Source organism: Symphalangus syndactylus, chromosome 8 (genome assembly GCF_028878055.3).
Source record: "Symphalangus syndactylus isolate Jambi chromosome 8, NHGRI_mSymSyn1-v2.1_pri, whole genome shotgun sequence".
Taxonomy (NCBI): domain Eukaryota; kingdom Metazoa; phylum Chordata; class Mammalia; order Primates; family Hylobatidae; genus Symphalangus; species Symphalangus syndactylus.
In genome coordinates, this window is record NC_072430.2 from 78,072,501 (window position 1) to 78,099,344 (window position 26,844).

The 26,844-nt window shown below is 37.1% G+C and overlaps 1 protein-coding gene across 3 annotated transcripts in view; it reads right to left on the reverse strand.

Moving 5' to 3' along the window:
* The window catches only part of OLA1 (Obg like ATPase 1), a 188,851-nt gene that overhangs the window by 5,337 nt on the left and 156,670 nt on the right, over positions 1 to 26,844 (reverse strand). For 2 of the 3 annotated variants that reach the window (XM_055289786.2, XM_055289788.2), the window contains 2 exons: positions 1,536 to 1,676; positions 763 to 859 (listed from right to left, as the gene is read on the reverse strand). In XM_055289786.2, the coding sequence (XP_055145761.1) occupies positions 763 to 859; positions 1,536 to 1,676 (238 nt within the window). The remainder of the gene's footprint in view (positions 1 to 762; positions 860 to 1,535; positions 1,677 to 26,844) is intronic. The other variant, XM_055289787.2, reaches the window with a different exon arrangement.

Here is a 26,844-nt window from a genome sequence, read left to right on the forward strand (position 1 = left end):
TGTATTCTGCAACATACTATTTAGGATCACATATATTTCAAAATATTTTTCAATAGTAACTACTATGTTACAATACATTTAAATTTAAAAGCAAACCATTACAGTTCAGTTTCTATTGTCCTCTGGGAATAAATTAGTCATTCTCTCTGGTCGTATTCGGTATACATCAATTTTTAAAATACATATCACATTTTTAAAGAAGACTGAACATATAACACTAAAAATAAACATTACTTCTATGAATTCAAATTTAAAAAGGCATGAATTATTACACGTCGAGTTTAGCTTTTTGAGCCCAACTGTGTATCTATGAAGAGCATAATGATGTCATATTGCTTTTATTGCTGAAAATGTAATCCGAGCAAAGCAAAGGAGGAAAGAACCACCCGCAACCCAAACAAACTTAGCGAATACAAAATGAAAAGCAACATCAATTTCACTGCAGACAAACCCAGTCACACAGATTAAGCAAGCACAATACTGGTGCGTCTTATCTCTGACCACAGGAGGAGGGTAGACAGATTCTACAGGATGAAGAAATTCAGACTATGTAATAGGCAGAATCAATTGTTACCTGCCTCAATCAATGCCGCTCCACTTTCACTGTTCAGCAGCTCACAAATAATTAAAGTTATCCTGGACAAAAACCTCATCTGTAATGACTAGCTAACCGCCACCATGACAAACTTCAAAGTCAGTGATATCAATCTGAATTCAATAGTGTGGAACTGGATATAGCTGATGAATAAGTATGAATCTTACCCTGATGGTCCATGCACGCACTTCATCTGGGCCTGCAGTGAAAAAGTATTCTAGTTGGAGTGCTGCAAACCCAGCCTTAATGATCTTTGGCAAAGCACTGAAATCAAATGAAACAAATTCACCCAACACATAAGTTGATTGTGCCAGAAATTGGTTTAGAGCTAAAATTATTCATTTCAAGCAGAAAATGTTAAAGATATTAGTAAATGACCATTCGTCTTTCAGAATACACTTGAAGGGGTCGGAAAGCAAGTAATTGTTTTTAAAAATCTCTCTTCTAAAATTGGTTTTAATTGTATTAGCCTGAAGATATTATTTTGAATTGTTTACTATTTAAAAAAAGAAAAATTATGACTATTTTCATCCAAAATTAATTATATCCAGGACCTGGGCCACAAAAGCAAAATTATTTGATTGAAATCTGATATTTAAACAATATATTACTGTTACTCAGAAAAAATTATGGCAACTGATTCACCCTTTCCCCTCCCCCACTGAACATGACGAAAGAGTTTTGGCGATCATTCCTTCTCAAAAATATACATAACTAATACCTATGTTATAATTAAAACACTGTACGGAGATGACAGATGACAGTTAAAAACTTAATTTAAAATAAATCTTTTCACTCTGTCTCATGGTAAAGAAAGGAGAAGATTCCCTCTTTATAATGGTAATTACTCTGTCATTTATTATTCTATCAGCGCAAGCAATTAAATTACTGCAAGGAAATAGTTGATAATAAAGTGTAGGGAAAATGAATGCTAATTAACCTTTGTGTCATGTTCGCTTCCAGATACTTCTGTCTCTCCTCAGCACTCAATTCTTGCAACTTGAGTTCCAAGGCCCCACTAAAAGGAATGACCAAAGCACCTGGGTCATACTTGTCCACCCACTCTTTAATTTTTATCAACCTGTAGACAAAAAAGGGCACAACATTATCTTGTAGTGCATGCATGACTGTACCACATTCATTATTATCAAGTAGCACATACATATTCATAAGAATTGCACGGTTTTATGATGCCATCTTTTTGTGTATAGCTTTCCAAGGTCAAGGCATTAACAGGCAGCAACTGCTTCAGGTATACGCCATAATATTTTACTGTAACCTAGTTTTACTTTACCACATTATCTATGGAAACTATTATACAAATATTTAAAAACTTTTTTTAGTTACACTAAAATTGTTCAGCATTAACACCTGTACCCTTGAATAACACTTCCATTTTATAATTTTTTGTTTTCCTTACTTTACAAAGTAAATTTTTAAAAGGAGAAGACATAAAGTTCTGTTTGTACAGGAATCATACCTAAAAATATCAGCTAATTCTGAAGAGCCCTTCACAAATAAATAATTTGTTCCACCCAGATATCTATATGCCTGGTTTAGTTCCTTCATGGACTAACAGAACTCACAGTGGTCACTGGTTTTGAGGAAGATTTTTGCTAGCCAGAACAAGCACGTGCAGAAATACAGATTTACAAATACAGTTGATCACGTATGCAGCTCTATGAACCTGACTTTTGTGAGAACAAGAATAACAGAACTGCAGAAGAAAGAAATTCCTTTAATCACAAAGGATTTGGAAAGCCAAATCAGTTAGGAAACTGATCCTAGTTGTTACCTGCAAAGACATTATTGAGTCATTTTTTTTTCCTTCCAAAGCATGGAGTATTTGGCAAAGTAGTAATTAGAACATAAATGAAATAAGTGTAGTGAATATATTAATTAGGTTCAGAGCCTAACACTTTCCTAACTTTTTATTACTGGACAGGTTACTGAACGTTTCTAAGCCTCAGTTTCCTCACTTGTAAAAATAGAGATAATAATAGTACATATTATATTATAAGGAACCTAGAAAAGCCTGCAAATAGAAAAGAATTAACAGGAGTTACTATTATTAATTTTCCTTCTCAGATAATCATAGCATACATTCCTATGAATCTGGAACTGAGTTTAGTATGAGACTATACATTCCATTACAATTTTTATAAAATTATGCTATAGGCTTACATAATTCCACTAGCCTGCTATATTTAGACAAAGGTTTTAATCGTTATTATGGCAAAATGCTGTGGCAGAAGTCCTTTAAATAATTAATGTAAATGCTACTTCAGGGGAAAAGAAAAACAAGAACTAAGTCACAAATCCATCAGTGGCAGGGGAGCAGAGTTATCACAAAATTAAGACTATGGCCCACTGAGCAGGATTTAGGATAGGAGAAAGGAATGAAAAACAATCACACAAGAGTTTGTATGTGTTTGTTATACAAAGGTAACTATTTATTTAATATGTTATTTGTGGTTTTCAATCTTCATAATAGTATTTTTTCTTTTGTTCATATCCCAAAAAATGGACCAAGCCCTACGATTTATGTTGCCTTTAAAATAAAATTCAAACTAGATGTTTTCTTATCCAAAATTATGAAGGACAGGTTAAAAAAAAGGTGGGGGGACTGAAATTGGTGCTTCTGTCTCTGATAACATTATGGTATTCTAAGTTACTTCACAGACTTACACTATTCAAACAAAAGTCTATATTCAAATGTTATCATCAATGGTTTAGTAACATACTTCTATTATACAAGTTAAAATCAAATATGTAATTTTAAAAAAGCAGATCACATACCAAATAGATTCAATGAAAGTGAAATAAAACAAGCCCATGTAAAAGAAGAATATAAAAATATCACACACACTTTATTTCATAAATGTGGTCAACAGAACTAATAAAACTAGAACTGTTATGAAACAACAAGATAAGAAATAATTACTTTAGCTAACACATCAATTCAGAATAACAATAGTCCTACCCTGTCATTTTAACAGCCTTTCCTGCAGAGTTCTCAGAGGGATTATTTGCATTCCTCAGGTGTTCTATTGTACAATTCAAATGAATAAAGACTTACAAATCATTCCTCTACCGCCAATGTGAGACTTTGATCTGGTGAATACACTATTGTACCTTAACTATAATTGGCAAAAAACCTGACAGTGTAGAGCATCACAAGCTTAATAACAAAGGAGAATATCTCAAAGTGTTGACAGATGATCTTCATAATGCAGAAGCAGAGCTGGTACATTTTAGCAGTAAATGAGCACTGAGGTCTAAAGGTCTCTAAAGTGACTGACATCAGACCTGCTATAGCCTCACTAAAAGAAAAAGGTACCGTAGCACTCTCCCGTAAAGTGAGTTAGGCTCTTTGCCTGCCAGCTTCACTTTTGTGACTTTCACTACCATAGAAAACACAGGGAAGATGAAAAGTGAGTGAGGTTCTTTGGCTGTCTGCTTTACTTTTGTGACTTTCACTATCAAACAAAAGTGGGAAATGTCCCAAAGTGATTTTTAATTACATCTATGAAATAAACCTAGGGTAATTAAGAATATTATTTGATTTCGAGAGTATAGACTGAAATATATGTGGTGTATCTATTAGGTCTGATGGTTACAAAGGTGTGATAATGAGGCCAAGATCACAAGTCTGAACCCCATGGGGACCAGTTACCTTTTGCAGAAAAATGTCTATTCTCTTGCTACAAACCATACTCCAAACTATAGCTAGTCATCTCAAAAATGTGTGCTATTGGCACGAGGGATATAGAAAATTAAAGTTGAGCTCAGTACCACTACTAGAAAAACAATTCCAAGCCATTCTGTCAAAGTGCCTGAATAATAATCTCTATGTACAAATGTTAGCAAATGTCTAAAGAAAGTCATCCAATTGCTAGTGATCAAAATAATAATGATATTGTCAAAGAATATCAAATTTTATGGTGGGTGGGAGGAGAAGGAACGGTAAAGACAGTAGACCCCTAAAGAGTTAAACTGTAAAGCCTTTCATAGACTTCATTTTGCAAATCCGTCTGAGCAGATTACTGCAAAGGGATCCATCCTTCCTCATAAGCAGCCAAAGCCACGTTTGATTTCCTCAGTCTTAGGAGTAACAAATGGAAAGTGGAAATGCCATTAGTTGTATTTTTCTCCCCAGTAGTGATTCCACAGCAAGGGGACAAAGAAGGGACAACTAGTTTTAAGACGAAAAGGATGATACTTTGAGATGCACTGGCAGGTTGTGGTCTACAGTAGGAGCCCTCAACCCCTGGACCATGGACCGGTACCAGGCCGTGGCCTGTTAGGAATCAGGCTGCACAGCAGGAGGTGAGTGGGGAACAAGCATTACCACTTGAGCCCCGCCTCCTGTCTGTCAGATCAGCAGCAGCATTAGATTCTCATAGGAGCCCAAACCCTATTGTGAATTGCACATGCAAGGGATCTAGGTTGTGTGCTCCTTATGAGAATCTAATGCCTGATGATCTGAGGTGGAACAGTTCCATCCCGAAACCACGCCCTCATCACCCACCCATGGAAAAATTGTCTTCCATGAAACCAGTCCCTGGTGCCAACAAGGTCGGGGACCGCTGGTCTACAGATTCTTCGGCAGAATGAGACCATTAGTATTAAATTAATATCAAATTTCCAAAAGATCATGTCTCAAATTTACTTTTAGCCTTGTAATCTGACTTTCTTAGCCAGTCTTAAAATTCCAGATCCCAAAATTTGATTTTCCCAGGGTTAGTTTACATTTTTTTTTTTTTTTTTTTTTTTTTTAGATGGAGTCTCGCTGTCACCCAGGCTAGAGTGCAGTGGCACGATCTTGGCTCACTGCAAGCTCCGCCTCCTGGGTTCATGCCATTCTCCTGCCTCAGCCTCCCGAGTAGCTGGGACTACAGGTGCCCACCACCACACCCGGCTAATTTGTTTGTATTTTTAGTAGAGATGGGGTTTCACCTTATTAGCCAGGATGGTCTTGATCTCCTGACCTCGTGATCTGCCCGCCTCGGCCTCCCAAAGTGCTGGGATTACAGGTGTGAGCCACTGCGCCCGGCCTTACATTGTTTATATTTCTTTTCCCAGACATGAATTTTATTACTAAACATTCTATTTGTTTCTTCCAAATCTACTTGCTTTAACTGGGTAATATTTTAAACTTGTTTAATAAGTTCTTTGTCCCTTTCAACATTAATTTGCAAGTTCTTTTCAGACTGCTTTGACGTACAGTTTCTTGAGTATAACTCCCCTCTCAAATCCCCCTGTCCCCATTTGTCATCTGCTAATGATCTTTCAGGACAGTTGGTTCCTGCATATGGGCTATATTTGTGTATGTGTGGTCATTTTGGCAGCTGCAGTTATGTTCCAAGGGAGTCTGGTGGTCCCCAGGATTGAGAAGTATCTATGGGGTAGTCTCGTGGTTACTTCTTTTAGGGAGAGATCTACGGAGGGTCCTGGGATCCAGGGAAGTTTTATTAATGTTTTTAGGCTTAGTGTTTCTGCACTAGGTTATGGGTAATGCATCTTACAGTGCAGTCTCAGTTCCTAATTTCCTGAGAATAACAGTTTCCTCCCTTGTTTGGAAGCAGGGAGGGGTATTTTTCTAGTATCTGGTCATGGAAATGACAGCTTCTTCTGGGTTTTATGAGTGGGCCTCGCTCCAGTTATCTACAGCCTGGAAACTGTTCCTTGACTCTTATTCCTATATGGACACTAAAGCCTCACATATGGTAGCCCCCATTTTTCTGATGGGGATATGTTTCAAGATCCTCAGTGGATGCCTAAACCCTCGGACAGTACCAAACCCTATATATACTATGTTTTTTCCTGAAGCTGAAAACTTTCCACCTTTTCACTTAAAGGAAGCACTTTATGGCTTCTCTTTGGCATATCCAAATTGCCAGCGTCATACACTTAATAATGCCTTTGGGGCCATTATTAAGTAAATTAAGGGATGCTTGAACACAAGTACCATGATACCTTGACCGTCTGGATAACCAAGACAGCTACTAAGTGACTAATGGGCAGGTTGCATCCACAGTGGATACGCTGGACAAAGGTACAATTCACATTTGGGGGTGGTGGTTCAGGATTTCATCAAACTACTCAGAGCAGTGTGTAATTTAACACTTAGAAATTGTTTATTTTTGCCCATTTAGTATTTTCAGACTGTGGTTGACAGCGGGAACTGAAACGGCAGAAAGCAAAACTGCAGATAAGGGGGAGCTGCTATATTAGCTCAGTTTTCTCTGAAGGCCGTGCACTGTCAACTTCATTCTCTACTGTTACTGAGTTTCGTTCTTGTTTTTGGCACCTAGAGAGTCCTTTTCTTGCTTTCAAGTCCTATTGTATATTCTTTTTTTTTCTTTTTTTTTTTTTTTGAGACAAAGTCTTGCTCTGTCGCCAGGCTGGTGTGCAGTGGCGTGATCTCGGCTCACTGCAACCTCTACCTCCCAGGTTCAAGTGATTCTCCTGCCTCAGCCTCCCAAGTAGCTGGGATTATAGGTGCCCGCCACCACACCCAGACAATTCATGTATTTTAGTAGAGATGGGGTTTCACCATGTTGGCCAAGACGGTCTCGGTTTCTTGACCTCAGGTGATCCACCCGCCTCGGCCTCCCAAAGTGCTGGGATTGCAGGCGTGAGCCACTGAGCTCGGCCCCTATTGTATATTCTAAAACTACCACACCATCATCAATACCAATTTTTTCTGGTTATTGTATCTGGTGTTTCTACGTATTAGGAACAAGAAGGAAGGAAGCTTCCGGTATTGGCCCAGTTCACCATCTTAACAGGAAGCACTTCATACTACAGTTAAATGTCCATTCTATAACATTCTAATACAATAGCTTTCAAACTTTTTTTTGACCACATCCCCCTAGTAAAAAATAGATTTTACACTTTGACTCAAACATATGGTATACAGACATATTATTTTCACACACATTATAAAGGGAATAGAGAAATCCCAGTAGTGCTATTTGGTATTTTGCATAAAATCCAAAACCAAATTCTTGCAACTTAAAACACAACCCTGAAATAGTTTTCTCCAGCATATGTTAATAAGAAATTTATCATATTATTTTCCCCACCTCATGTCTTTTAACCTTTCAACTACCTCTAGCCACTCAAATTCTGATTATAATTTCTGAAAATCCTTTAAAGATGGGTCAATCCAAAAATAAAGCCAAGTTATATTACCATTTATGGCATCTTTGTTGATATACATTAGGACATTCTCAAATCTGATTTTTTTAATACCAAAGTATACTTAAAATATTTTTTAAAATGTTGCATATGGTATTATTAGACATTTACAAACACCTTATATAGTTACCTGTTTGAACTTACATCTTCACTTTAAAAAATAAATCAACAGTGATATCCTGCTTCTCTCATTGTATATAACTGGTGTCAAGAACCACATCTCAATATACACAAAATGATGCAACGTACATAAAAGAGGCTCCAGGGCTGGTTAATTAAGTAACTTAGCATCATTCCGTCATTAAGGACTTGGCTTTTACTAAGCTAGCTCCCCTCATGTTGTCCGTGGTATGGATGTACCATTAATCCAGGGGGTTCTGTTAAACACTGATGTCATTTCTACTTTTCTCCCTTGAAGGTTTACACTCATTTCTATTACAACTGCTCAGAGTCCCAAAGCATGACTTCAAGATATCAGAGTTCTCTTTACCACTTTCCAAATATGATTACTATAAATTAATGTCAGTTTACAGTATTAACCTGTAAACCTGTTATAGCAGGTTTATAATCTGTACTAAAATCAATACCACAAACAATATACAAACTAAAATATGTCATAAATAATATTCTTTCAAAGTCAAAATTCCAAAATTCTCAACTCTTCAAAATTCTTTGAATAAAATTATTAAAATTCAATACATCTTTACTTTTATTTTACTTCTGCTTATAACCATTTTTTGAATGGAGGTTATTAAGGAAGTTTGTGGTGAAAATAAGAAGGAGAAAGAAGAAATACCAAAAAAGTAAATTCTAGTTTAACTGACTAATGTTTGAAAGTCTAATCCCTCTTCTAAAAGAGAGCTAAGGCGGGGCTTGGTGGCTCATGCCTGTAATCCCAGCACTTCGGGAGGCTGAGGCGGCAGGACTGCTTGAGCCCAGGAGTTCAAGGCTACAGTGAGCTATAAGAGCACAATCATACTCCAGCCTGGATGACAGAGTGAGACCCTGTCTCAAAAATAAATAAATAAATAAAGCTCCATCTTCCATACATGTAAGAGACTTCAAGTTTCAATGTTCTTGTCTGACTTCATGGAGTTGTACAGAATAACATAATTGCAACTTTGCTACTCAAAGTGTGATCATATCACTTTAGTGTGTGATGGAAATGCAGGAATCTTAGCTGGTCATGGTGGTTTGCACATGTAGTCCTAGCTACTTGGGAGGCTGAGGCAGGAGGATCCCTTGAGCCCAGGAGTTGGAGGCTACAGTGAGCTATGATCCTGCCTGGCCAAATGAGTGAGACCCCATCAAAAAGAAAAGAAAAAAGAATAAAAGGAAATGCAGAATCTTGAACCCCACCTCAGATCAGAATCTGCACTTTAACAAGCTCCCTGGGTGATTCATATGCATGCTAAACTTTCAGAAGCACTGAACTAAAGGACTTTGAAAATAAACGCACATGAACTGAAAGTACGAAAATGTCTGAGATAACTATGCAGACCAACTGATAAACTAGAGGCAGATGTTGACTACCTATACTGCTGATAGCAGAGAACAGTGAGGATAGGAAAATTCCTGCTTATATTTCCCAGGTTCAAAACCAGAAAAGGAAAATGTCACCAAAATTTCAGTTAGTATAAGGAAAATGTTTGCTCTGAATCCTCTGCAATGTCAAAGAAGTCTGGGATTCACATTATTATGGTCAACAGTGTCTTACTTTATAAGACATAATTATTGGCTGGGTGCAGTGGCTCATGCCTGTAATCCCTGGACTTTGGGAGGCCGAGGCGGGGTATTGCTTGAGCTCATGAGTTCGAGACCAGCCTGGGCAACATGGTGAAACAACGTTTCTACAAAAAATACAAAAATTATCCAGGCGTGGTGGCCCATGCCTGTAGTCCCAGCTACTCAGAAGGCTGAGGTGGGAGGATCGCTTCAGCCCAGGAGGAGAAGGTTGCAGGGAGTCGAGATCATGCTACTGCACTCTAGCCTTCGCGACAGGGCAAGACCCTGTCTCAAAAAAAAAAGAAGGACATAATTATGCTTTTCTTATCCTAATAACCTCAATACCTGGAAAAACAACTGTAGTAAGTTAGGTTTGGAGTCTAGATTCAGAATATAAGAAGTGATTCCAGCACAGAGGACTGTGAAATCTAAATTTATATCAAGTGAAAGATATATTACCACAAATTGTTCCCTATGAGAACCTCACAGAACTGCTGGCTGAAAAACCCCATTCATTTTAGTGACTATAATAAGGCAGCATGTGTGTGTGTATGTGTAAGAAAATAAATTCTAGAGAAATGGCCATTTCTTTTGCAGCATATAAAAATTGGATTTCAGACTTTGTTTTGAGGATTAACACGCTTTCTGATTCTAGTGATAACTGGAAGGCTACCATAAAATTGAAACCACGAGTGTTACAACAGGCCAGCAACCTTAAAAGCAAATTAGAATGTTTAGCAAAAAGGCTCCACTTAAAAAAAGTTATTTACAATGTATAAATAAACAGGTGGAAAGAAAACATTAGGGTAAATTCTAATTAGTTTGAATTAATCATAGTTCCCCATTCTCCAGCTGGCAAGCGGTTTGAGGGGGCATGTGAACCAGTTCTAATAAAAGGAGCCAATGGAGTTTGTGGGAAGGCCTGCTAAGGGACTTCAGGAAAAAGAACCAAAAGGCTCCTCTGGCTCTTAAAAAGAGAAAAGAAGAGGCTCTCTGGTGGAGACTATTTTCGATTTCATCCTTGGAACTCTAGCGGCCATTTTGTGACCGTAAGAAGGGAAGTGGGGAAAGATGGGAAAACTCTTGTTCTTGAAATCATAGGAACATTTAATTAATGTTCCAGGAGACAAACTACCTCGGGTCTTAGGTACTGGGATTATAATCTTTGTAGCTGAAGGCATCCCGATACTGATAATGATGACATTTAGGGTTATCTTCATGTAAGTATATAACTGTAGCTCCTCTTAACTGGTCTAACTCTAATTTGTTTTTTAAGATACGAATCTCCTCTAGAGCCTTCCCTGAGCTCCCATGTGGGCCAGAGCTATCACCACATTCCGCTGTATACTATAATATTGTCTATAGTTTTCTGTTTATCGCTTCACACTATAGAAAACAATTTGTTGAGGTCGGAGACTGTGGCTTTACTCCCTATTATATCCACATAAATCTCCTAGCACAATGCCTGGCACATAGTGGATGCTCAATTTATTTTCTGAATAGATAATAAGGGGGAAAGAGTTTCAGCTAATACCTAGCTGAGTGACTCCAGGTGGTTATTTAACATCTCTTAGCTTTAATATACTGATCTGCAAACTGGTCTAGATAAGTAGTTTTCAACCTCCTCTGAGTTCTGTAAAAGGATTTCCCAACGTGGAAGGAAGAGAAAGGGTAGGGAGAAAAAGGGAAGAAGGGACAGTGAGGTTTTGGATTTTCCACTCTTGCATTTCAACCAGAAATGCTTCATTTTTATATGATGGGTTTCTGCATGAGATTTAATCTGAAGATTTTATCTGTCATCATCGGTTTTATCTGTTGTTTTTAATGACTCTAAAGTTCACTGGTTAAATTATCTCTTTCAGATGGAAAATTCTGTAACTTTATGGCATATGCCAGAAATTAAACAAGTACAAGTGCTGAAATCTTCAGGTACTTCATTCAGATTTCTACTTAAATGTTACTTTTCAACATCTTTTAAAAAATAGCAGCCGGGTGCGGTGGCTCATGCCTGTAATCCCAGCACTTTGGGAGGCTGAGGTGGGCGGAACACCTGAGGTCAGGAGTTTGAGACCAGCCTGGCTAACATGGTGAAACACCATCTCTACTATGAGCCGGGTATGGTGGCGGGCACCTGTAGTCCCAGCTACTCAGAGGCTGAGGCAGGAGAATTGCTTAAACCTGGGAGGCGGAGTTGCAGTGAGCCGAGATCGTGCCACTGCACTCCAGCCTGGGAGACAGCGAGACTCTGTCTCAAAAAAAAAAAAAAAAAAAAAAAGCCTCTCCCTTCCCATTTTCTGTCAATCTCTATTCCCTTACATTGACTTATTTTTATTCAGGGCACTTATTATATTATGTACTTAATGTTAACTGTCTTCCATCTGGCATTAGTGGATAGATAAATAGAGAATCACTTGAACCCGGGAGGCGGAGGTTGCAGTGAGCCAAGATCACGCCTCTGCACTCTAGCCTAGGCAACAAGAGCAAAACTCCATCTCAAAAAAAAAAAAAAAAAAAAAAAGAAAAGAAAAAAGGAAAGGAAAGGAAAGGAAAGGAGAGGAGAGGAGAGGTGAGGGGAGGGGTTATTGACCAGTTATTGAGCCAAGGAACTTTTTGAATATTTTGTACACTGCAGTAAATCTCCAGCACCACCTATAATAGTGCTTGGCATAAGCAGATGCTCAATAAATGTTGGATCCGTGAATATGAATGAATGAAGTTGAAACTTAATCTAAAAAAGACTAGGTAAAAGAACATTTAGGGCCAGGTGTCTGGGTGGTGGCTCACGCCTGTAATCCCAGCACTTTGGGAGGCAGAGGCAGGCGGATCATTTGAGGCCAGGAGTTTGAGACCAGCCTGGGCAACAAGGTGAAACCCCGTCTCTATAAAAAAATACAAAAATTAGGTGTGGTGGCATGCGCCTGTAGTCCCAGCTACTCGGGAGGCTGAGGTGGGAGGATCACCTGAGCCCAGGAGTTCGAGGTTGTGGTGAGCTGTGATCGCACCACTGCACTCCAGCCTGGGTGATGAGTTAGACTCTGTCTCAAAAAGGACATTCAGAGAAGCATGTATTATTCTTATATACCTTATCTACTTGTCTTCTACCAGAGTCAACCTTTAGAAATTAATATGCTTGTTTAGTTTAGAAATTAGTATGCTTGTTTTTTAGCTGGAACTGTGAAGTGAAAATCACAACAGGACCTGGGGAGGCATATCTGATTGCCATAAGGCTATATATAAAAAATTATAGTACAGTGGGGTTATTTTCATTCCCAGGTTATATCTGTTGCTTGACCTACTACAACTCAAGTCTGAACCGCCAAGCTACTAACCACCTCAAGGTTCACTGTGATGTACAAAACAAGCACCTCAAACTTTTAGATCATTCCCGACTCTCTGACTTCTTACTCTGCTTCAAGGCTACTAAGACCTGTGTTCAGACTAAGTGGCCTCCAGCAGGTTACATTTTTGAAACTTTAAAGCAGTGTTTCTCAAAATATAGTTTGTGAACAATCTGTGAATCCAGGCTTTACAGAAAAAGCTAAATTGGCTGGGTGCAATGGCTCACACCTGTAATCCCAGCATTTTGGGAATTTGGTGGGAAGATGGCTTGGGCCCAGGAATTCAAGAATAGCCTGAGCAACATAGTGAGACCCCATCTCTACGAAAAATAAAATAAAATAAAATAAAATAATAAAAAACATTAGCCAGGCATGGTGGTGAGCACCTATAGTCAAGCCACCCAGGAGGGTGAGGTGGGAGGATCACTTGAACCCAGGAGAGGCTGCAGTGACCCATGATTGCACCGCTGCACTGCACTACAGCCTGGGTGACAGAAGACCTCTTCTCAAAAACAAAAAACAAACAAAAAAAAAAACCACCAACCAACCAACCAAACACCGCCAACGCCAACAAAAAAAAAACTAAATTTACGATCTCTAGAAGCAAGGAATATGCATTTAACTTTCACAACACTTTGTACTCAGACGTCTGAAAATCACTATTTTTTAATCTGTATCTATTCCTTGTAATTTTATATTCTGGTTGTAAACATTGCACATAGAAACATTCTGTAATTATAGTTGTCAAGAGATATGAAGCCAATATTTGTATCTAGAGACTGTGAAACTCAGTTAGCTGCGAGAAAATTTCCCAACCCTATATTACGTTCCTATATACAAGATAAAATTATATCTGGCCATGAGGCCCCAGGATAAACTATCTCTCTTTTCCATTTTTGTTCAAAGAGGACAACAACAATAGGCTGATGTAGTTTATAATCAAAATATAAGTTTATAGGGAGAGCCACAAATCTTGATTTAACTACCACTACATATCATTTTCTTAGAATGTGATCAGAGATGGAACTTCCATATCCAAACTATTTGTGAAGATGAAGAAAGTCAAAAGAATCCCTCTGATATATTGGGAGAGATGAGGAGAGGATGCTTAGAATAGAGAGGGCCTGCATCACAGCATGTGTGGCCCAGTGGTATATAAGGAAGAAACACTACCATAAAGAAGACAAAAATGTCAGTAGAGTCTTTCTGAGACTGGCTGAAACTGAAGGGTCTACAAATGACACAGACTAAACTGAGACAGAAATATATTTAACAAAAGAAGTGTAAGACTCTTACATGGAAAACTACAAAGAATCACTGAAAGAGATTAGAGAACTAAGTAAATGGAAAGACATCCATGTGAGTAGACTGAAAGACTTAATATTAACATGGCAATGTTCCTCAAACAGATCTGCAGATTCAATGCAATTCTTTTCAAAATCCCGGATTTTTTCCCCCAGAAACCGACAAGTAAATCCTAAAATTCATATGAAAATGCAAGGGCCAAGAATAGCTAAAACAATCCTGAAAAAGAACAAAGTTGCAGGGCTTACCCTCCCCTCTTTTAAAACTGACTATATAACTACAGTACTTAAGACTCGGCAGCACTGGCACAAGACTAGATGTAAAGATCCATGGAAGAGAATTGGGAGTCCAGAAATAAATCCATACACTTATGGTCAACTGATTTTTTAAAAAGTTGGGGTAAAGAACACTCGCATTTACTATCTTAACACTTGTAAATTTACCAAGTATACAGTTCAACAGTGTTAACTATATTTACATTGTTGTGCAACGGCGTTCCAGAACTTTTTCATCTTGCAGATCTAAAACTCTATAGCCATTGAATAACACCTTCCTGTTCCCCTGGCAACCACTATTCTACTTCTGTTTTTATGAGTTTGACTACTTTAGAAACTGCACATAAGTGGAATCATATAGTATTTGTCTTTTTGTGACTGGCTTATTTCAGTTAGCATAATGTCCTCAAGGTTCATTCATGTTTTAGCATGTGACATGATTTCCTTAATTTTAAAGCTGAAAAATATTCTATTGTTTGTATGTCTATACTACATTTTCTTTATCCATTCACTTATTGATGGATATTTGGGTTGCTTCTATCACTAGCTATTGTAAATAATGCTGTAATGAACATGGGTGTGTAAATATCTCTTCAAGAACCTGCTTTCAATTCTTTAGGATATTTACCCAGAAGTGGGTTTGCTGGATCACACAGTAATTCTATGCTTAGCTTTTTGAGGAACCATCAAACTGTTTTCCATAGTGGCTGCATCACGTTTTACATTCCTACCAGTACTGCACAAGGGTTCTAATTTCTCCACATCTTTGCCAGCACTTGTTATTTCCTGTTTTTGTTTTGTTTTGTTTTGTTTTTGTTGTTGTTGTTTTATAGTGGCTTCTTAACGGGTGTGGGATGATGTCTCATTGTGGTTTTGATTTGCATTTCTCTTATGATTACTGATGTTGTGCATCTTTTCATGCTTGTTGGCCACTTGTATATCTTCTTTGGAGAAATGTCTACTCAAGTCCTCCGCTCATGTTTTTAATTGGATGGGTTGTTTGTTGTAAAGTTTATTTATGGTTAATTGATTTTTGACAAAGGTACCAAAACAATTCAATGGGTAAAGAAGACTCAACAAATGGTGCTTAGACAACTGGATATCCACATACAAAAATTAAAATGGACCAAAGATCTAAATATAGGAGTTAAAAAGTAAAAAGTTTATGTAACAAAAGATACTATCAAGAAAGTGAAAAGGCAGTCCACAGAATGGGATAAAATATTTGGAAATCATACATATGACAGAGGTCCAGTATCCAGAATATATAAAGAACTCTTATAACTCAACGATAAAAAGACAGAAATTAAGTTTAAAAATAGGCAAATAATTTGAATAGACAGGTCTCCCTGGAGAATATATAATAACAACAACAATATTATATAGCAATAATATAGCAATAAACATAATAATATAAATATAGCAATAAACATAATAAAAAGATGTTCATCATTAGTCATTACAAGAATGTAAATCAAAACCACAGTGAGATACCACTTCACATCTACTAGGATGATTATAATTAAGAAGACAGACAATAAGTAGTATATCCATACAACAGAATATTATTCAGCAATAAAAAGAAATGAGGTACTGATACACACTACAACATGGGTGAACATTGAAAACACTATGCTAGACACAAAAGGCCACATATTGTATGATTCAATTTATGTGAAATAGCCTCAACAGGCAAATCCAAAGAGACTGAAAGTAGGTTAGTGGTTACCAGGGATTAGGTTGGAGAGGCAATGGGAAATGCTTGCTAATGGGCATGGGTTTCTTTTTTGGGGTGATGAAAATGTTCTGGAATTAGTGATAGGGATACAACAATGTAAATATACTAAAAACCACTGAATTGTGTGCTTTAAAAGGGAGAATTTTGTGTACGTGAATTATATCTAAAAAATAAAACCCCAAAACTAAACTGAGAGCTAATCTAAGAGGCAGGAGAATGGCGTGAACCCGGGAGGTGGAGCTTGCAGTGAGCCGAGATTGCGCCACTGCACTCCAGCCTGGGCGACAGAGCGAGACTCCATCTCAAAAAAAAAAAAAAAAAAAAAAAAAAAAAAAAGATTACAAAACAGAAATGTTAATATTCCCCACATTATGATCATATGATGTCTGACCTTCCTTTGGAAATAGTCTGGGCCAATAGAAAAAGCAGAGATTTTGGAGTAAGGTGAGTATCAATTCAAATTACAGCTCAATTACATACTAGCTATAAGATCCTGGGGAAGCCATTTAAGCCTCCCCAGCCTCAGTTTAATCACATGTAACAAAAATAATACCTACCCTCACAGGTGGATGTTAGGATTAAAATCCCTCGACTGTAGGAGGCCTGCATACAGTAGCCCCCAATTTTAACTGTCTGCTGTCAGTGAGTGGATCATTCTCAATAGTTACCGTAGAGTTAAAAATACTGTTATATTGCCTATGAATAAAGAATGGGAGCTCTTTTTAAAAATCAGGTATTGGTTGGGAGTGGTGGCTCACGCCTGTAATCCCAGCACTTTGGGAGGACAAGGCGGGTGGATCACAAGGTCAGGAGTTTGAGACCAGCCTGGCCAACATGGCGAAACCCCGTCTCTACTAAAAATACAAAACTTGGCCGGGCGTGGTGGCAGGTGCCTGTAATCCCAGCTACTTGGGAGGCTGAGGCAGGAGAATCTGTTGAAACCGGAAAACGAAGGTTGCAGTGAGCCGAAATCGCACCACTACACTCCAGCCTGGGCGAAAGAGCAAAACTCCGTCTCAAAATAAATAAATTAATTTTAAAAAATAAAAATCAGGTCTTTATTTCTGAGAAGTCTTGCCTAACTGAATATTTATAGATAGGGAGGTAACTGGAAGGGAAAGAATTCAAGCACAATGACTGGAAAAACACATTTAAGCAACTACGTGTATTAATAAGCATTATGCTGGATCTTGAGGATGCAACTTTGAAAAAGGAGTGTAGGGGATGGGAAAGGAAAGCAATATATTTAATAGTCTTTTCAGTTACATACATAAAACTTTTTTAGGTTAAATTCAGTTAGAACAAGAAAAACAGAAAAGGAAAGGTTTTTGTTTGTAACAGAGCTGGGATTCTGTGGGGCCAGTAAGAAAGTAAGAAACTCCTGGCTGGGTGCAGTGGCTCATGCTTGTAATCCTAGCACTTTAGGAGGCCGAGGTTGGTGGATCACTTGGGGCCAGAAGTCTGAGACCAGCCTGTAATCCCAGCTACTTGGGAGGCTGAGGCATGAGAACCTGGGTGGTGGAGGTTGCACAGAGCTGAGATCACGCCATTGCACTCCAGCCTGGGCGACAGAGTGAGACTGTCTCAAAAAAAAAAAAGAAAGTAAGACACTTGCAAGGGAAAGATAAATGTGGATGTGTATGACAGAACACACTTGCACAGACATCCTTTCCCAAGTGGATCTTTCTTCCCTGAAGTTGTTATTAATTCATCCTCTGGAGGGTGCTTCCTTATTCTAATAAAAGAGTCCATTCCATGATCTCATTTATCCAAATCGTCTATTTACCATGTGGGGTATATGTAGTTTCATAAAGGAGTAGACACTGAAGGATACAAAGCCAAGGCAAACGGTCATTGTAAAAAGGGGAAAGTCACTCTTTCTGGATCTTTTTCTTTTTTTTTTTTTTTTTTTTGAGACGGAGTCTTGCTCTGTCGCCCAGGCTGGAGTGCAGTGGCGCGATCTCGGCTCACTGCAAGCTCCGCCTCCTGGGTTCACGCCATTCTCCTGCCTCAGCCTCCTGAGTAGCTGGGACTACAGGCGCCCGCCACCACGCCTGGCTAATTTTTTTTTGTATTTTTAGTAGAGACGGGGTTTCACTGTGGTCTCGATCTCCTGACCTTGTGATCCACCCGCCTCAGCCTCCCAAAGTGCTGGGATTACAGGTGTGAGCCACCGCACCCGGCCTGGATCTTTAGAGAAAAGGAATTTGAGCGCAGGGGAGAAACAAGAAGCACTAAAAAAGGACTAGTGGCTCTTATTCAAGCTTTAATAGTTACAAAGTTTCAATAGTTTAGTTGCAAATAGGCATATGAAACAATTCCTATTGACATATATTTTCAGTGGAACCATGTTAGACGAGAAATAAAATATTTTGGAAAAAAACATTTATATACTTTTCCCTACCAGCAGTATGCATGCAACCTGTGGCAAAACTTTCAGCTGCTTCTGAAAGACTTATTCTTTCTTAAAGAAATGTTTATTTTAACATAATTTGGTGTTTACAGTCTTATACAAAGTGCCACTGGCTTAATGGAATATTCTGACATGAGAAAAGGAAGGATTGGGAAATGTGTGAGGAGAATCATATCCACCAAAATTTGTAGTTGGCTTCATAGCTTATAGTTTTACAAAAAGAATTTTACAAAAAGAATTTTTGTAAATAAAATACAAAAGTTGATTTATTTTCATTAAAGAAATTCTATAATTAAAGGACTCCTACAAGCAACCTGTTTGCAAAGGAGGTAGTATGGAATATGGTTATAGAACACTGGGGCCAGACAAGGGGGATACTGGCCATGCCATGGAACTTTCTAAAGTCTCAGTTTTCTCACTTATAAATGGAGGTAATAACAGGAGCTGCTTCAGAGGGTTATGATGATTAAATGAGGATGTACACGGAAAATGCTTAGCATGGTATCTGATACAAGGTAAGTGCTCAACATGTATTAGCTATTACTATTATTTATAAAGTGAAGAATGGCTTCCACAATGTTCAGATCACATTTTCCTAAACAGAATTCTGTTGTATTTACCTGTGATGTGGCTATTAATCAATTTTATCTGAGAAGGCAGGTCTAAGCACTAATCACTTCAAAGGCATCTTTTCTTTCTTTTCCTTCTTAAATTATTCTGTCCGTTGTATAGATAAAGCAAGTTTTGCTATTCATTAAAAGTCACTGCTGAGTGATAATCCTGCAGTTTCTAAGAAGGGGCAAAAAAGCTATGTAGAGTTGCAAATATCGTACAAGAAATAGATTTGAGGTAAACCAGTAGAAAGCATATTTGACTTTGACTTTGTTATATTTTCTTTTTTTCTTTTTTTTTTTTTGGAGACGGAGTCTCGCTCTGTCACCAGGCTGGAGTGCAGTGGTGCGATTTCGGCTTACTGCAAGCTCCGCCTCCTGGGTTCAAGCAATTCTTCTGCCTCAGCCTCCCGAGTAGCTGGGACTACAGGTGCGTGCCACCATGCCCAGCTAATTTTTGCATTTTTAGTAGACACGGGGCTTCACCATGTTGGCCAGGATAGTCTCAATCTCTTGACCTTATGATCCGCCCGCCTTGGCCTCCTGAAGTGCTGGGGTTACAGGCATGAGCCACTGCACCCAGCCGACTTTGTTGTATTTTCTAAATCAATACCACTCTAAGTAGCCAGTGAAGGAACTATTTGTTACTTGGCCCTGTGTATGAAAAGCTGTTTCATATACTCCATTCTCTGGCCATATTAGGAAAGACAAATACTGATGAAACATTTATTCCTTTGCTACTATCCCCATTGCAAAGTTCTTTCCATCATCCAGACACATTGCCTTTATGTTTACCTACTGTTTACATATAAATTAATTCACTTGAAAATAAATTGCCAAAATAATTTAATTAATGACATATAATAAATATTCTTGAGTGGTTTCTCATACTTTAAGATTTCTGCTCTTAGTATCAAAATAATCATAAATGAGAAATCAAATGCTATGTAATTGACTTAAGTCCATTTTAAATTTTGTTCCCACAGACACAGAATAGGTTTCCATCTTCTAATAATTAGTCTAACAGTTATTAAATGCACCTTATCTTTCCATTGTAATCAAAGAAATAAAATGAAAACAATATATCACTATTTGTCTATCAAATTGGTAAAGATTAAAACAATAATAACAACCCAGTGTTGGCTGGGGTTAAGACAAATGTATTTTCTTGAATGGCTGCATGAGTGTTTAATGTATTTTATTTTTTAAAAAAGTAAATAACCAAAGCAAGAAACACTGGGGGACCTGGATCAATAACATGTAGTACATCAAAATAATAATATGTCACACAGCAATGAAAATATGTGGAAAAACATTCATGGTAAGTTGAGAATATTTATTCACACAAGAAGTATTTATTAAATATTTACTATGTGTCAGACACTGTGCTAGCTGGGTAATGGGTTGGTAGTAATAAGACAGACAGACATTGTCCTTGTCTTCACAGAGATGACCAAGTCTGCTGTTGATTGACCTCTCTAGGTATTTTGTATGTATATTTATATATACCTGGTAGCAAACAAGGAGACATTAATAACTTTTTTTTTTGGAAACAGGGTCTCACTCTGTTGCCCAGGCTGGAGTGCAGTGGCACAATCATGATTCACTGCAGCCTCAAATTCCTGGGCTTACCAATCCTCCCACCTGTAGCTGGGACTACAGGTATTCACCACCACACATAGCTAATTTTTAAATCAATTTTTTAAGAGACAGAGTCTCACTGTGCTACCTATGCTGGTCTTGAACTCCTGGCTTCAAACGATCCCTGCCTCAGCCTCCAGAAAAAAATATTTTCTATTGAGGTAGAATTAACAAATAATTAAAATGTACAGATCTTAGATGTTCTGTTGAATGAGTTCTGAAAATTTTATATGCACATATAACTATCCCCCCATCAAAGATATGGAACATTTCCACAGAAAGTTCCCCTATGCTCCCTTCCATGAGTCCTCACCTTCTTTCCAAGTTGCTCTGTGTATTTTCTTGGTGAGGTGTATGATTTCCACAGCATAAATAGACCACAACTTATCCATTTTCCTATTGATAGACATGTGAGCTGTTTCCAGTTTTGAACTATCATGAATAAAGCTGCTACGCTGTGTAGTAAATGTATGTATAAGATATGAACATGTTTCTATTTCTTTTGAGTAAATACTGAAAGTTGGAATTACTGGATCACAGTATAGATATAAGCTTAACTTAAATGAAAACGCCAATTTTCCAAAGCAGTTGTACTACTTTATATTCCCACCAGCAATGCATGACAGTTCCTTTCGTTCCCCTTCCTTATCCACACTTGGTGGTGTTATTTTTATTTTAGCCATTCTATTAAGTATGAAATCATATTCAATTATGATTATAATCTGCCTTTCCATGATGGCTTAAAGATGCTGAGTACTTTTCCATGTTTATTCATTTATCTTCTTTTATAAAGTATATGTTCAAGTCTTGCTCATTTTAAAAGCTGGGTCATTGGTCTTTATATTGTTCATTTGCAGAAAATTTAAAAATATACATTCTGAAAACAAGTCCTGTGTCAGATATTTGTGTTGTGAATATATTTTTGTAGCTGGTGGCTACTCTACTCATTTTCTTAATGATGTTTTTTGATGAACAGAAGTTTTTCAACATAATGAGGTCCATTTTTTTTTTTTCCTTTTATGGTTAGTGCTTTTTGTGACTTATCCAAGAGATCTTTGCCTATCCTGGGTTGTGAAGATATTCTTCTATGTTTCAGTGAAGGATTCTGACATGAGAAAACGGCAGAGTGGAAGTGTTTGAAGCTAATCAGAATGCCCTGCAGAGGAAAAGAAGCAACAGAGTCAAGGACAGTAAGTTAGGAGGCAGTTACCCAATTTCAAAATGAAGTGATGCGGTTTTAGTCTTGCTTGACAAGCAGTGTAACTGAAGAGGAAGAGATGAATAAAGGTGAGATTTAGAAGAAAAAAACATGAAACTTGATTAACTGAATATCATATATAGAAGAAGATATGTTAAAATGATCTGAAGAGCCCAAGCCTAAATGATTCAGAGGGTGCCAATACTAACAAAGACAGGAAAGTCCGAAAGTAGACTCCACTGTGGATATTACTATAGAAAAAATAGGGAGTTTAGTTTTATATATCTTACGTTTGGTACGGTAAGAGAATATTCAAATGAAGATTTCTTGTTGACAATCAGGAATAATGAAACTTGAAAAGGGCAAAGAGGAGACACTAAGGCTAGGTTTATAAGTCATTAGCAGACAGCAATGCTTCTCAAAGTATCATCCAAGTGTCAGCAACATCAATATCACCTGGGAGCACGCTGGACCACTGTCAGGCCCCATCTGAATCAGAAACTCGGAAGGTGAGGTCCCGCAGTCTGTTTTAATAAAGCCTCCAGATGATTCTAATGCACACTAAAGTGTGAGAACCAACAGCACACAAGCTACAGGTGAGGCATAAGCACAGAAGGCAAGTGAAAAAAGTTAACAGAATTCCACAATTACTAATCCCTAGGGAAGAGTCATGGCAGACAGAGAAAACTCAGTAGAGACGAGATTAGAAATGAAAGGCTAATAAGCCTGTCACCCAAAAGCCAAGCAGAAGAGGGTGTCATGAAGTTTCTAAGTTTGGTTTATTCTGAGAGAGAAAGAGAAAGAGAAAAGCACATAGAATGAAAGTGCTCTTTCTCCATTCAAGACCCTCACGCCCAAAATGAGGGTCATATTGTTTTGAGGAAGAACATTAATCATGATCTACTTTCCAGACTAGCTTTCCTTCGAATAAGAGAAATCTGCAGAGTAATAACAAAACATATACTGCTATACAGCCATATGTTTTTGAAAGGGAAAGGAGAAACTGACAGGCATTTTACATATGCAATTTCATTTACTACTTAATGATTTGAGATTGGTATCATTTGTCTACAGTGGTAAATGCAGGATTCAAGCCCATCTAACTTCAAAGTTCCTGATCTTCCTATTGTAGCAAGTTGCCTGTTTATTTTCAAAAACTCAATTTGTGAATTGAGAGCTATACTTTTCAAATGATATTTTTTCCTTCATTTGTACATAGAAGACTGCTGAGCTTTTTATGGAGGCCCAAGTGACAACGAGTAATATGCCACTTTCAAGGAGGAAGGAGAGAAATGAGCAGTAGTGTGAAAGGCAAGCAGGGTCAAAATATGTTGTTGTTCTAAGATTGGAGAAATAACATCATGTTTATATGCTACTGGGGAACATCCACTGAGGGAGGAAGAACTGATGATGCAGGAGAGAGAGATGAACTACTTCAGGAGATGAATGGAGATATATAATCATGTGTACATTTGTATCATGTGTATTTGGCTAATAGCATAACTGGGGGTTAAGCAAATCACTGCACACATTTTTGTGCAGTGAATGGCTTGTATGTTTTTAAATGACTTAAAAGAAAAATATTTTGTGACAGTGAAATTACATAAAACTCAAATTTCAGTGTCCATAAATAAAATTCTATTCGAACAACGACATGCCCATCTGTTTACACTATTGTCTATGCCTGCTTTTGCATTACAATGACAAAGTTGAGTAGCTACAACAGAGACTGTGTGGTCCTAGACAAAAATATCCTGATCCATTATAGACAGTATGTGCTAACCCTGGCATACACAGCCTATCCACCTGTGCTCTAAACGGTAGATGTATCTAACCAGAATAGATTGACTTCAAATCATCCAAATAGTTTATTAATGAAGACTAAAAGTCAGTGTTGAACAAGGGGATAAATTCAATGGATTTCATCCAGCCAGCTATTTGATCAATCAACAATATTTACTGAGTCCAGTGCCAAGCATTGGAAATACAAAATGAACAAAACATGCATGGTCCTTATTCTCATGGAATTTAAATTCTTACAAGACAAAAAACAAGCAAAACAAAAACAAGAGACAAGTAACCAAGATGATACAGCTTGTGATAAGTGCTCCGAAGGAAAGAAACATGATGCTATGATAGAGAACAAAAGGGAGTCTGGGGGCGTTATTCTAGACAAGGCAGTCACACAAGGTGTTTCTGTGGAAGCACAGAGTCAACCATGGTGGGGGGAAGTGGTATGGGTAAAGCAGACCATTAAATACTCTGAGATTTCTGTAGACATAGAAACAGGAGGATGGAGAAATTTATATATTGTGAAGAGCATATGCAGAGACTACTTTCCCTGATGAATTTTCCAATGGTATTTTTACTACAAAGTACACACGGTGTAATTATATAATGGATCCAAATGGTTCAGGAACAAAATACAAATTAAAAAAAAAAAACCACAACACTATATAATTACTTAATTACCCGAAGGATGAGAATGGTTCCAGAGAGCCATTTCTGCTTATCAGGTATATACAGTAACACTTCTGTCTTTTTTAAAATGGGGGAAAAGCATTCCACACAATGTAAGTTTTCAGGATGCTGGCAAATGTGCACATGACAAAGAAAGTATAAATGGTAGGCACTGCTTAAAATAACATTAAGCTTTTCCTACTTTTTAATTCTAAGAACACATTACAACAATTGAATATTGAAATGATCATAAAAGAATAAATACTAGAAAGAGTAGAATATTCTTTGGTTGTAATTCATACATAGCTAATGCAGCATAACATAGCAGTTGAAGCTTGACAAACGATACGCTATGAACTTTGGGAAAGAGCTAGCGTCACTTGGTTCTTAATTTCTTTGTTGGTATATACCAGCATAACTACTTAAAATACAATCTGTCCATTTTGTGGGATGGTTATGCAGTTTTTTCCATGTTTTAAAATAAATCTTTCATTAACCTGTTTCTAGAGTACAACCAACTTTCTACTTAAAATTTAAGCAGTTTGAAGCAGCACAAAAACTGTTTAGTAGTCTTTTAAATATTTATAAAATAATTATGCAATTCTGGTTTATTTCTCCTGATGAAAAATGATAAAAACACATGATTTTCAACCACTTGAAAAGCCAGACACACAGGTCTATTGAAACATAGGTACAATTCAATGTAATGATTCATAGTGTCTCTAATAGAAAGATTCAGCAGTTCTCAATCGAGACCTTTATTCCTTCTCTGAATAAATGATGCCTGAAATTTTTATTCTTGTTCTAATGGAATTTCAATGGCCTTCACTGCAAATCTACTGGAAATTTTTGCATATTAAGTGGAAAAAATTAAATGATGTTAACCACATTTTAATGTGATTAAGGCTGACAGGGTCATTATTTCTGCTAATCACTCAGTTTAAAAGGCTCAAACAAAACTTTATAACAGACAAGGTTTTTAATTTTATGTATATCTTGTTGAAATAGAAAAAAAAAGGCAGAAGAAAAAGAAGGGAAAAACTACACTACAGTCCTTGAGAAAAATCAATGAGTAGTTCCTACAATTTGCAGATGGGTTTCATTATACTTAATCTGGTGATGTAAAAACAGAAATGCAAAACAATCTTATACTGCACATGATCCTCTGGTTTCTTTCCTTTTAAATATGAAGATGGCAAGAAAATGTACTTTGTAGAATTTTGAGTTCTGTGTTTCCTATTTGCTGCTAAATGAAAACAAATATAGTTTTTTCTTTAGATCTTATAGCAAACTAAAAACAGAATTAATGTATAACACCACCTCAAACAATTCTTCAATGTTCTGTTTTCTAGATTAATCTATGCCATACAACTACGAATATTTCAAATATGTCAGGGTAAACTGAAAATCTTCACTGACAGAAAATCTCCAAAAAGAGTGACCCTAACTGCTATCAGAAGAATAATAAGGATTCTAATGAACAGCAGTACTTATAGATAATCTGTTTGCTGATAAGTTTACTTTTCTCACTGGTTATTCTATACTAGAAGCTTAATATTAAATTAATTCTTTAAGATTGCAGGTGTATTTGATATAATTTTGGTGCTCCAATTGCAAAGGACTGTTTTTAAAAGTACATTATAATATTCTTGAAGCAAAAATGAATATGAACCTAGCCAAAAAGACTTAACCAGTATCTTCTCTAACTTTCTGAGCATTTCAATATTTTCCATAAACGGCAACAATTAAGCTAGGTACCCACACACACAACTATACAAGAATAAATCAAATATCTCAGTATCTCTTTTTGTTGGCTGTCAACTGCTTAACCAATACTTGTTGTTGAAAATTATCTTTATCTTTCAGCTATTAAAATAGTAATTTCTAAAAATCATTTGAGGACATATCAAAGTAATATCACTATTCCTAATCTAGTAGTTATAGTGTTTTACAGAAACAAAATTAATTTGCTTTTTAAAAATATCACAAATTGTTTTTAAAAAGAAATACACACCTGAAGTTCAGACAATCTAATTCATACTGATTTATCCCAATCTAGTAAACTTAAACCAAATTCATTAACTAAAAACAAAACATCTCATATATAAACAAGCAAATATATTTTGTATTGTCGTTTTCTAAAGCAGTATGAAACTATGATCATTGCAAATAATAGTCAAACCAACAATTATAAAACTTAAGCTACAGGTGCAGTACCTTTATCCAAAACCCGATCATTCTTTTCATGGTAAATTACTCAATTGCATGCAAATAGATAAATGAGTTTACCTCACTGATCACAATCTAAGCAGCTAACAAAAGCAGAGCACCTGGCCACA